Here is a 14,057-nt window from a genome sequence, read left to right on the forward strand (position 1 = left end):
CCGGGAAGATCCCACATGCCGCAGAGCGGCTGGGCCCGTGAGCCATGGCCGCTGAGCCTGCGCATCCGGAGCCTGTGCTCCGCAATGGGAGAGGCCACAACAGTGAGAGGCCCGCGTACCGCAAAAAAAAAAAAAAAAAAAAAAAAAGTTTAAAAACCAAACAGGAGCATTTTAAAATAAACATTTATTTAATTAACTCTTTTCTAAAAGCATACAAAAAGAAACAATAAATAAATAAAAACATACAATATAAAAACCCACAACTCATATTTACTATATTCACAATCTTATACTTACTACAAGGTTACAATTTAAGTTTCATGCAATATATTTATATTTTAAAATCTTTTAGATAAAATGTCTTAAAGTCTGATTTTCTTACCAAAGATTCTGCACTGTACTAACCTTGAAGAGCAATCCTTCCTGGATCAATACGAAAAAATATTTTTATGATCTTAAGGTGTACTTTTTCATTAGATTATCCATTTATGACAGTTGGAATTAAATAAACATTTTGGACTTGCCAAAACAACCAACAGCACAATTGTACCTTGAATATTAACAAATTTTTCAGGCACACTTAAGTAACTAAATGAGAGGATGGGTGCTTGCCATCACACCTATGTGATAAAACACTAACTCTAGCATGCTTTTCTTTTTCTTCTTGCTACTTCTCATATTTCCTTTCAAATATATTTTCTATTAAGAACAAAATCAATTCATGAAATTTGAGTTGCTCTACTTAAGGTCATTTCAAAATGAAAAAGAAAAATTATTTTTTAGATACTTTCCACTAGAAATACACTAAAACTTTACTGTAACACACTATACATAGTAAAAGTTTTATAAGAACAGTTTATTTTCAAGCACTAATAAAAAGGGCATGTATTATGTAATAAAATGTAACTAGCAAAAAGTAACATCAACTATAATGTGGCCCCATGTTTTGTACACAAAGGACAGTACAGTTATAACAGAACATTCCATAGTTTCAAAAATTACATAAAGCATACTTAAAGCTATTCATAAATATGCTGTGACTGTCAGGGTTGGCCAACTTTTCTGTAAAGGGCCAAATAGTAAATATTTTCAACTCTCACATGTTCTTATCTTTCGTATTTCTTTTTTTTGTGGGGGACGAGGGCTGGGGAAGACTGTATAAAAATATAAAAACTATTCTTGGCACAGAAGCCATACAAGAAAGAACAAGTTGTGGGCCAGATTTGACAGTAGGCTGTAGTCTGCCAACCCTAGGACCCTTCCCTTTCAAAGTAGCTATTCATTCCTATTTGCTTCAAAATATTAAAGATGAAAGAATTTTTAAATGTCCAACACTACATTTTCCAAAGGAATTAATTTCATTAAAAGTAAGGGTATACCTATAGTAATATAAAAGACTAGACTATCTATTTTACAATTTAAATATAAATCATTCCCATACACATTGAACATGTTAGAATCAGAGTTCGATCTGCCAAATTCAAGAATCTTATCACTTAAAAAAATAAAACTCTAGATCCCAGTGAATTTTCCACAAGTTAAAGACAGTATAATAAACTTTCCAGGCAAAAAAAAAAATACTGTGGGAAATGAATTAAAATATATTCTTTGTCAACTGAAAGGTCAATTACTCTTTAAAACTGCATGAGAACTTTTGTCGTTTTTAGGGAGGGCGGGCGGGGGGTAAAAGACATGCAACCTAGAAACATGAGAATGTACTTTACTTTCCACTGAATGCTACAGATAGTCATCCTTGGAGGTACTGTATTTTAAAATATAAAGATTACTACATGATCGAGGTGGAATAAGATTAGACCTTAACCGACTGTACTCATGAATTAAACACTACAATTTTGTATTTTAGATTTCTAAATGAAATACAAATCACAGGGGAGGAAATTAAATGCTTGAGTTCAGCTGATATGGGACCCAGTCATACTCAATCATCCATTGGTTAGATCTCAGTGTTTTCTGAAACACCACTGGTTATTTGCAGGGGAAAAGGTCAAAAGCCCAAACAATGCTCCTAATCTCACAGCACTTAGGATCTAAGCCACATATTTGGCACTTGATTATACTTAGGTCAAATGCAATACACACTTTGATGTGGCATAGTATTACTTAATTCCTGCAATGATTTAAAATGTTTATTCCCACCTAAAATGTAAGTAACCTTAAAGGAATTTTTGTCACTCTCAGTACCAAGCATAATGCTAAAATATGTAGGTACACAAATATTTCTTAAATAAATGAATGAAATTAATTAATATACAAATATGCTCTCTTCCAGGGTGAACTAACCTAGCACTAAGCCTTTAAATATGGCAATTAAAGACAGGTATGACTCAGTCACCTTTTCCCGTCAATTATTTCTCTAAAATCGGTCATTTTTTATTTCCAGGACCAGCACCCTAGTTCAAGCTTTATCTCCTCAAATTAGATGTAAATATCATGGATTCTTCACTATTCTAAACTGCATTTTACCTAATATACTGCCAGCTTAATCTTCCTAATGCAAACCTTTGCTCATGCCATGCCCGAGCTCAAAATCCCTCTAAGATTCTCCACTGCTTTACACAAAGTCTGTGCTGTTCAGTGTTTCTAGGGAGTTTCTCCAAGGCCTGCTCTCAACCTGCCTCTTCAACCTCACATTCACTGCCTCCTAGGCATACCGAAGATTCTGTTCATGTCTGTACTTTTTGCTTTCACATATGTCAAAATGCTATGCTTGTTACTTTCTACTCTTGCAAATCCCACTAACTCTTTCAAACTTTCCCAGACTCGGTCATTTGAAAATGAATTGAAACTAGCATTTACCAGAGACGCACTGCATGGAACTCTCTGACAGACCCACAAAGATGAGTAAGAATTGAGCTTCTCAGAGGAATTTACAGTCGCTAGGAGAGAGAAGACACATGTAACTATAATTTAATATGGAATATCATAAATGACACTAAAAACATGTATGTAGAATTATAGTGGAATTCTGTAGTCAGGGAACAAGAGATTACTTCTGACTGGGGATAAGTAGAGGTATCATGAGAAAAATATCATTTAAACTGATAGCTGAACCTTGGCTTCAAAAGGCAGAGATGGGAAGGACTTCACAAGTAATGGAAATAGCTCAATAAAAGACACTCGAAACCTACAGCAATCAATGCTCTTATAATTCATTTGGAAATTCATCACATACTGTTTTGAAGCTGTCTAGGTCATTTTTTGGTCCCTTTTTTTTTTTTTTAGAATTTAATTTTTTTTCCAATTGTATTGAGATATAAATGACATGCAGTACTGTATAAGTTTCAGTGTCCAGTATCTAGGTTATTTTTTGTTTAGCTAATACTGCATATATTTATACCCTTGGTAGGGTCTGGTCTAATAGGAGAGATGAGATATAAACTTGTAAAATAAGGGGAGTAATAGTAATTATCTTGCATGGTTATGGTAACAAGTGAGGTAACATGTATGCAAAAGTGGCTATTACATAACAGATGCTTGAAAAAGGATAGTTTCCTTCATTTCTGGTACCTAGCAGTTCTAAAATGACCCCTACGATTCCTGCCTCCTGGTATAAACACCCTATAAAGTCCCTACACTTGAGTGTGGGTGGGACATATGAATATGATGGATGTCATGGCTGTGATCACATTGTGTTACATGGCAAAGGTGAAGGGATGCTGCAGATATAAAGTCCCTAACCACTCTGGCTTTAAGTTAATCAAAGGGAGTCTATCCCAGATGAGCCTGACCTAATCAGGTAAACCCTTAAAAGAGGCCTTGGGCCTTCCCTTAGAGAGATTCTCCTGCTGGCCTTGAAGCAGGCCCCCATGAGTGCTACAACTGCAAAGAACTGAATTCTGTGAGCTCTGAAGGGAACCCCAAGTCTTAGATGAGACCAAAGCCCCAACCAAAACTTTGATTGCAGCTTCGTGAGACCACGAACAGAGGACCCAGCTAAGCCATGCCCAGACTCTCGATCCATGGAAACTGTGAGATAATAAATGTGTGTTACTTCAGGGTGCTAAATTTTTTTGTAACTTGTTATGGAGCAATATAAAGCTAATTAATACACTCTCTCCCTCTACTTTCTCTCAAACACCTTCCCTTATCAAATATATTTTTTAATCATTTTAATTTGTTGAAACAGATAATGTAAAAATGCAAGAATGAAACAATATTATAAAGTCCTTTCTTCCCTCTCACTGACTCTCTCTCTCTCTCTCTCATACACATGCGTGCGTGTGCACACACACACACCAATTTTATAAATATAGAAAGTATCTGATTGGAAAAGAAACAGTATGTAGTCTACCAATATTATTTTATTGGAACATATTTCCTCATCTGTAAAATGATATAATAATAGTATTGACATTATAGGGTTGATAAGAGGATTAAATGAATTAAAGTCGGTAGGCAATTTAAATCCTTGTTACTCAAAGTCTGGTGTGACCAAGAGCAATGGCATCTGGTAGAAGATTTTTTTTTTTTTAATAAGAGTTCATTTTAACAAGATCTCCAGGTAATACATGTGCACATTTAAGGTTTAAGAAGCACTTCATTAATGAGCACTTATCACTCATGTAAGTGCAATATGATCATTATATTTCTTAAAAAACTCATTTCTTTTCTATACTCTCTATCTTCTTTTCATTTGAATATAAAGAAATTTCATTTGCAAACTGATTTCTATAGTAAAAGCTGTTTGTGATTATCTTTTCTCTAATCAGACTATGAATTAAGAAATTAAAAGAAAATAAACCTCTAGTTGAGTTTGAGACTATTTTGCTCTCTACTCAAAATGAGTTAGAAGTAATATTAGACAGCTAATCATCACTCAGATCAAGGGGAAAATTTTTTTCTAGATAGCATTTAACCAATCCAAACACAAAAACAAAAAATGCAGATTACACAAAACATAAAAAGTACAACCAAGTGTGAAGCTTGCCTAATATTACTGTGAATCTGGTCTTTTACAATTACTTGGGCATGTGTCTTAAAGGAAATCACACTGTATTTGCCAACCACTGCCTTCTTGTAACTTACTATCCATTTTACAAGTAACTAAATACAATTCTGAGGTCAACAAACAGAAAGCCAGTTTGAAATCCAAAGGAAGCAATACCAAGTGCACCTCAAGTTTCAAAAGCAGGAGCAATTCAGAACTTGTGGGAGTATATAAACGTGACAAAGTAGTTTAAAGACAATCCCTATAGGGCTTCCTTGGTAGCACAGTCGTGACAAGGTAGTTTAAAGACAATCCCTATACGGCTTCCTTAGTAGCTCAGTGGTTAAGAATCTGCCTGCCAAGGCAGGGGACACAGGTGCGAGCCCTGGTCCGGGAGGATCCCACATGCTGTGGAGCAGCTAAGTCCGTGGGCCACAACTACTGAGCCTGTGCTCTAGAGCCCACGAGCCACAACTACTGAGCCCGCATGCCTATAGCCTGTGTTCCTCAACAAGAGAAGCCACCACAATGAGAAGCCCCCGCTCGCCGCAACTAAAGAAAGCCTGCACACACCAACAAATACCCAACACAGCCAAAAAAATAATATTTTTTTAAAAATAACAATAATCCCTATAATGTTGCATTGATGGACTTAACTTTCTGCTAAGATTCCTTGCATTCAAATTAATACCCTTTAACACACTTCACTTTTTGAACAGCGCTTGAAAAATATGCAAAGGTACCTTAATTCATTTTATTTTAGATCTTTCCCAGGAAATTAAGAGCAACTTTAGTCCTTTTAAATCTGCATCCCTTTTTAGTTAAATTACAGGCTAAGGTAAGACAATTTAGAGTGACTTGAACTTCCACTTTTGCTTTGACAGGGAAATTGCTGAAAATAATTAAATAAAAGAATACTCCAATTCCCCCCAGCAGGAACACATTTCTATGCCACCTCCAGTTCTAACTTTTGATATTTGCGTTGACAGAATGTCAATTACAGAACTAATAATAAAGTGTATTGAAAATGTATGAAGTCTCTGATCTATAAAAGAAAAGAAACTATTACTTCCTACTCTGTGATTTTTGTAGCTTTTTTAATACAGGTGATGGCTAATAGATTTTCAAAAGGCAAGGTGACATTTCAAACAGTGAAAAACTGTTAAGAACAGAAGTGAAAAATTTTTAGGGAAAAACAGAAATCTGATGACTTGTTCTTATTCAGACCATATACAAGAATGAGAAATTGGGCTTCCCTGGTGGCGCAGTGGTTGAGGGTTCGCCTGCCGATGCGGGGGATGCGGGTTCGTGCCCCAGTCCGGGAGGATCCTGCTTGCTGCGGAGCGGCTGGGCCCATGGGCCGTGGCCGCTGGGCCTGCGCGTCTGGAGCCTGTGCTCCACAGAGGGAGAGGCCACAGCAGTGACAGGCCCGCGTACCGCAAAGAGAAAAAAAAAAAAAGAATGAGAAATTGAAATGTTTATGTGTGTTTTTCATATTTTCAATTGCAATTCCATAAATGTTACCTCTTTTTTCTAGTCTTTCTCAGTATGAAATCATTTTGAAGCACTATAAAAGGAAAAATATTTATTCATTTATTACTATAATTTTATTATAATATATTTATTATTTATTCCTTCATTTATTATTTTTCATATTGTTTACTGAATCTCATTGAGAAGGTGGCATTTGAGGAAAGATTAGAAAGAGAGGAAGGAGAGACCCATGTGGCAATCTAGGAAACAAGGAGTTCCAGCCAGCGGGTACAGCAAGTGCAGCAGCTCAAAGGCAGAGTACACCTGGTGTGTTTGAAGAACAGCAAAGGATAAGGGTGGAATTTGTGGGGCAGAAAGTGACAGGAAATGAGGTCAGAAAGGTTAAAAGCAGAGAGCAAAATCATAGACAGCCTTGTAAACTATGGTAAAGAACTTTGGCAAGTGAAATGAAAAGCCAACTGAGGATTTTTAGAAGAAATGTGATCTGACAGATTTCAAAAGGATGACTATGGTGATATGGAATACAGACTAAGGGGTTGTGGACAAGGGTGGAAGGCAGCAGACCCGTTAGGAGGTACTGCAATAATCCAGTACAAGAAATGACAGGGCCAGAGAGAGGTCAGATTCTGGATTCTAAGATTTGGAGCCTAGGAGTTGTCACTTGCTGACAGGGTAAGACTAAAGGCTTGGTTGTGGGAGAATCAGCCTTCACCCATATACTCCACCTGGAACACATCCTCTCCGTAGAATAGAAAAGAGAGAAGCAAAACCATCGTACGCATGCAAGGCCTCACGTCCAGCATGGATCTGTGACTAGCTAGGAACCCCTCTGGTCTGAGTGTATGTACAGCCTTGCATGTATACACAGCCTCCCAGACCACCAGTGATATGTAGAATCTAATGAGGCCCATTCATTTCTTAAATCTCCTTATTAAAATTCTGGTCAATCTGTGGCTTTCCCCAACCAGAATTACAACCTCATGCTACTTAAAACATTGGTCTTCCCATTCTTTTGCCATAAAAAAATCACTATTGTTTCCAACAATGTTCTAGAAATATGGGGTTTTTCTACATTTGCTCCAAATCAAGCGAGTCCCTTCCACGGGTGAAAACAAAGCTACTAGTTTTCACAGCTTGCCCCACCCTAGCAAAACCACCAGATAATAAGGCAGTGGTGGGAATGAGAAGAATGGGAGCAGCCTCAAGCACTAAAACACCACAGACTGTTCTCACCCAAGGTTCAGTGGTTTTTCTTAAATAAATGCTTCTCAATTTTTTATATAATTTGATCACTTTCTCAAGACCTTAACTGGCTGTTTTCGGACAATTTTATTGACATTTATGATTGCTTTCTGATGAGCAGATTTGCCAAGCCCCTCACCCAAGCCATTCTGCACTAAACACATTTTAAATGTAATTTGCCTGAGCAACCTACTAAAAAATGTCATAGAAAATATTTTTAAACATTTCTAAGTACGGAAATTGCCAGTATGCTAAAATCACTATTTTCTTTTGACTGTTAACATGCCTTGGTTGAAGAGCTTACTCAGGTGACCTTAAGTGGAAAAGCCTCTAAGCAGAGTAAATAGCATTTGCAAAGACACAGAAGCACGTCAGGGAACTGCATGCATTTTGTTAAGTGTTAGGTTAAGTGTTGGGTGGGTAACTATTTTTAGCTCTCCCTTTCCTACTACAGATGAGCTCAAATCTCTTACACCCTAAATATGCCCTTTGTTGGCCAGATGCAACCCAATGTTTTTACTCCAATCTCTTTTCTCGTCTTCTCCATCAACCTTCTTGAAAGAATAATTTGAACACTATTCAAACTTCTCCCCTTCCTCACCTCTAGTCAATCCTCAATCCACTACAATAAGGCTTCCTTCCCAACTTTACTAAAATTACCCTCAGAGGGGTTCAGTAATCTCTCAAATTTACCAAATCCGATTAACAATTTTTGGTCCTTATCATACTGAAACTCTTGTTCCATTTGTCAATACTGCACATCACTCTTTCCTTCTGAATCTCCACTCCTTAGTCTATTAACACATTGTCTTAGCTCTCCTCATATTGTTCTGATCATTTTTCTGCAGATAAGTCCTTTAGCTGCACTTAAAGGATCTCTTAAACTCTACTTCTAAACCCCCCCTCCCACATTTCTCCCAAGGAAATTTCAGCCATTATCATTGCTTCACACTGATGACTCTCAAACCTTTATCTCCAGTTGTAAAACTTCTCTCACAATTTAAGACTATTTCTAATAACTGAAAAGTAGTTCCACTTTAATGTTCCACAGTGAGTTCAAATTCATCAGTGTCTGAAACTGAATGAATCTTACCCCCACCCCCAAACCAACTCTTCCCAGGTGCTCCCTATCTCATTTGTTGGCATCCACACCATCCAGGCACCTCAGCTACAAACCTAGATTGAATTTATGATTCTTTCTCCTCCCTTCTCTTCTGCTGCCCATGACATCCAATTAAGTTACAAGCCCCACTGCTTTAACCTCAGGAATATTCTCAAATCTCTTTTACCCCTCATTCCTTACATTTTGAGGTAGTCATTTTGACACAACTGTGTCAAAAGAACTTTGTCAAAATGGCTATGTCAGAAATGAAGCTTGACAGCATAGCACAGGGAGATGGGCTTGGTGCTTTGTGACCACCTGGAGGGGTGGGAGAGGGAGGGTGGGAGGGGGAGGCTCAAGAGGGAGAGGGTATGGGGACACGTGTATGCATATGGCTGATTCGCTTTGTTGTGAAACAGAAACTAACACGGTATTGTGAAGCAATTATATTCCAATAAAGATCTATTAAAAAAAAAAAAAGAAATGAAGCTTGAGCCCAATTTAGCTCTCTGCCAAGACTGGAAAATGATGGCCTATCCAATACTTCCTACATGATTTTAAGATCCTGGCAGTGAATGTTTCTAAATATTTTGCTGATTAAAGCCATGGCCGCTGAGCCTGCGCATCCGGAGCCTGTGCTCCACAACGGGAGAGGACACAACAGTGAGAGGCCCGCATACTGCAAAAAAAAAAAAAAAGATCTAGAAAATGTAAGATCTACAATATCTTGTCTGTAAAGGGAATACTAAAAATACTACCTTTTAAGCAATTAGAAGCGGAGTTACAATTCAGTGATTTAAAGAAGAATATAGGCATGCCTCATTTTATTGTTCTTTGCTTTACTACTCTGGCACACATTGTGAACTTTACAAATTGAAGGTTAGTAGCAATCCTGGGTCCAGCAAGTCTATCGGCAGCATTTTTCCAATAGCATTTGCTCACTTCAAGTCTCTGTGTCACATTTTGGTAATTCTCACAATATTTCAAACTTTTTCATATTATTACATTTGTTATGGTGATCTGTGATCAATGATTTGATGTTACTATTGCAAAAAAGATTACAACTTGCTGAAGGCTCAGATGATGGTTAGCATTTTTTAGCAAAAAAGTATTTTTTAATTAAGGTATGTATACTGTTTTTAGCTATAATGCTATTGCACACTTAATAGACCACAGTGTACTGTAAACATAACTTTTATATGCACTGGGAAACCAAAAAATTCATGTGGCTCACTTTATTATGATATTTGCTTTATTGCAGTGGTCTGGAACAGAACCCACAATACCTCCAAGGTATGCCTGTACTTTGATTTTGTGCGTCATGAAAATTCATGCGCTTTAGGGTAAGACTGCCATAGGTTTGAATTCTGTAGATTATACTTTTTTAGCCCTATGACCTCGAATAATTTACTTAAAATTTTTTTAGTCTACTTCCTCACATGTAATATAAAGACGATAATAGTCATTTCTCAGGACTAATGTGAGTAAAATATGAAACTAGGTCTATTAAATATCAAATACATTATATACACAAAGCAGATATTTAATCCATTTTAGTTAGTTATCCTTCTTTTAAGTTAGTGAATAGAAGTGAGGAATTTTTATTTACTAAATTAGAATAAAAGGCATAATTATGTGGTACTAAATTGTATAATATATTTTTACTGAGTAGGGCTGAGTCATTCTATTATTTTTCTTCTTTCCCAATTCTAGCTCCATATATTTTTTCATTTCTAAAGGAAATGGCATTTTTGCAAGACATTATCTGAAATCTTGTGTTCAAGTAACTTTCTGGTAGATACTTGTCATACCTATTTATTCTTCTTCCTGAGCACACAGCTCAATTATATTCCCCAACCACCCCTGTGGTTCTTGTTTAGCAGAAAAGAATGTGCACAGCTTCCACGTCTGGCCCAAAATTCTCCTTCATGCGATCTCTGTCTTTTCCTCTTCATGTTGGCTGGGACAGAGATGACAAAAGTGTTCCCAGAAGTCATATAAAATATAATGGAGTCACACAATGGAAGTAAGGGCTGAACTCAGTGATCACTAGAATACTAAGGAAGTGAATGTTCTGTGACTCCAAGGCTAGGACATAAAAGGCACTGCAACTTCCACCTTGGTTTCGGGGATTGCCATCTGGGGAAAGCTAACCATTATATCATAAGGACACCCAACGAGAACTATGGGGAGGCCTATGTGGAGAGAAACTGAAGTTTCTTGCCAACCGCCAGCAACATTTTGGCAGCTATGTGAATCAGCCCCTTGGAAGCTCCTCCAAGCTTTCAGCCCCACCCAATGGAGTCTTCAGATAACTATATCCCCCAGATAATATCTGACTCTTCCTAAGAAACTCTTAGCCAGAATTGACCAGACAAGCCTAATTCCTGACCCACAGAAACCATGAGATAATAAATGTTTTTTAAGTAAAAAAAAAAAAAAATTACTTCCAACCACATGTAAAAATTTAAATAGATCACAGACAAATCATTAAGGAAAAAAACTGACAGGGAATTCCCTGGCGGTCCAGTGGCTAGGACTCCATGCTTCCACTGCAGGGGCCCATGTTCGATCCCAGGTCAGGGAACTAAGATCCCTCAAGCTGCACGGCACAGCCAAAAAAAAACCCGAAAATGACAAATTAGACTTCACAAAAATTAAACTTTTGTTTCTCAAAAGACAGTGTTCATTTCTTTTTATGGCTGAGTAATATTCCATTGTATATATGTGCCACATCTTCTTTATCCATTCATCTGTCGATGGACACTTAGATTGCTTCCATGTCCTGGCTATTGTAAATAGAGTTGCAGTTGAACATTGCAGTACATGACTCTTTTTGAGTTACGGTTTTCTCAGGATATATGCCCAGTAGTGGGATTGCTGGTAGTGAGGTGGATGGACCTAGAGTCTGTCATACAGCGTGAAGTAAGTCAGAATGAGAAAAACAAATATCATATGCTAACACATATATATGGAACCCCCCCCCCCCCAAAAAAGAACCTAGGGGCAGGACGGGAATAAAGACGCAGACATAGAGAATGGACTTGAGGACACAGGGAGGGGGAAGGGTAAGCTGGGACGAAGTGAGAGAGTGGCATGGACTTATATATACTACCAAATGTAAAATAGATAGCTAGTGGGAAGCAGCCGCACAGCACAGGGAGATCAGCTCCATGCTTTGTGACCACCTAGAGGGGTGGGATCAGGAGGGTGGGTGGGAGGCACAAGAGGGAGGGGATATGGGGATATATGTATATGTATAGCTGATTTACTTTGTTATAAAGCAGAAATTAACACATCATTGTAAAGCAATTATACTCCAATAAAGATGTTATAAAAAAAGATATTGTTCAGAAAATGAAAATGCAAACTACAGAGAGGGAGAAAATATTTGCAAAATTATCCGATAAAGGACCTTTGCCAACGTATATAAAGAAATCTTAAAAATCAACAAGGAAAAAAAAATCAACAAGGAGACAAATAACCCAATTTTAAAATGGTCAACAGATGTGAATAGAGTCTTGACCAAGAAGATAAACAGATGGCAAATACCATAGAAAAAGACGCACGACAGAATTAGTCATTAGAGAAATTCAACTTAATATCACAAGAAATGATTATACACCCTCTAGAATGGCTAAAATTATAAAAACTGACAATGCCGAATGTTGATAAGGATACAAAGCAACTGACTCATCAGTAAGGAAAATGGCACAGCTACTTTGAAAAACAGCTCAGTTGTTTCCTACAAAGTTATCAACAACATACACTTACTGTAAGACATAGCCATTCCACTCCTAGGTGTTTACCCAAGAGAAATGAAAGCACATATTCACCAAAGACTCATACTCAAATGTTCATAGCAGCTCTATTCCTAATAGCCAATAGCTAAAAACAAATTCACCATTAACTGGTGAATAGACAGATAAACAAATCGTGGCATATCTTTACAACAGATTACTACTAACAATAAAAAGGAACCACCTATTGATACAACATATATAAATCTCAAAAGTTTTACGCTATGTGAAAGATGCTATATATCAATACAGAAGTCTGTACTATATGATTCATTTTATATGAAATTGTAGAAAAGGCAAAACATGGTGACGGAACACAGATCAGTGATTGACAAAGACCACAAGTGAGGGGAAAAGATGGACTGTAAAGGGGCATGAGGGAAATTTGGCCAGGGGGGAGGGTGGAGGGAGGGGTGGTTAATGGAAACGTTTTATATCATGATTCTTGCGGTAGTTATACAGATGTATATCCACTTGTCAAAATTTGATGAACCATACACTTAAAACATGTACATTCTATTGTATGTAATTTATACCTTCATAAATTTTTTAAATGAAACACTCAGAATAATGTCTAGCATACTAAGCACTCAACAAGTATTAGCTAAAAATAACTTATTTTTATGGCAATCAAAGAAAGGAATGGTTTCATAGAGAAAGACTGAGAATTCTAAAATGCCCTTTTCAAAGGGCCAAATGAAGTGTGACTCTCGTGAGGTTGGTTAGCATCTCGCAGCAGCATTCAAGTAGTAAACAGAGAAGATACCAGCTAGTATTTCAAAAAGTGAATGGTAAGTGAAAAGGCAACAACAAAAAACAAGTCAGAACTGAATAATGTCAAATGAGGAGTACGACATGAAATATCACTGAAATTCTAAAAACACTTGAGAGAATTTGAAAGTTCTCATTAAACACTTCAGAAGTACTTAAAATAGGGAGCAAGACAACAAAGTTAGGCTGTCAAATTTAAATAGTTGTATAAGTGGGACTGGGGAGTATTCAACCAAGGAACCAAACAGACCAAATTCTCTTCTGCATCTAGTAGAATCTAGTCTAAGAGTAGCAGAGACTACAGAGAATCACCACTCCTCGCTTTATCCCTCCCATAGGAACGCACACACACACACACACACACACACACACACACACACACACACACACCCCACACATCGTTCAGGATTATAAGTAAAGCAGCTATGTAAAGAGAGGGAACTGAATAAATTTCACTTCTTACCCTCTTCTGCTTCATCCTCCTGGGGTGACAATGGGCCCCCTCCACTAGTAGGAGTGATTGGTTCCTCCTTCTCAGACTCTCGCTGTAGACTCACCACCTCATATATTGCATCTCCAGCATTGGTATGGCCTTTTCCCTCAGACTGAGAAAGATATAAACACATGTTTCAACATTAGAAATTTTTTGGTTGTTTTTTTTTTTTTTTTTTTGTTTTCGGGGGCCTCTCCCTTTTTTGGC

The 14,057-nt window shown here is 37.3% G+C and overlaps 1 protein-coding gene across 7 annotated transcripts in view; it reads right to left on the minus strand.

Annotated features, from left to right (window-relative positions):
• RABGAP1L (RAB GTPase activating protein 1 like) overlaps positions 1-14,057 on the minus strand; it is a 682,268-nt gene that overhangs the window by 533,141 nt on the left and 135,070 nt on the right. For all 7 annotated transcript variants that reach the window (XM_027086258.1, XM_027086259.1, XM_027086257.1 and 4 more), the window contains one exon: positions 13,821-13,962. In XM_027086258.1, the coding sequence (XP_026942059.1) occupies positions 13,821-13,962 (142 nt within the window). The remainder of the gene's footprint in view (positions 1-13,820; positions 13,963-14,057) is intronic.

Source organism: Aethalodelphis obliquidens, unplaced genomic scaffold, assembly GCF_003676395.1.
Source record: "Aethalodelphis obliquidens isolate GAN/ISIS:26980383/991018 unplaced genomic scaffold, ASM367639v1 scaffold55, whole genome shotgun sequence".
Taxonomy (NCBI): Eukaryota; Metazoa; Chordata; class Mammalia; order Artiodactyla; family Delphinidae; genus Aethalodelphis; species Aethalodelphis obliquidens.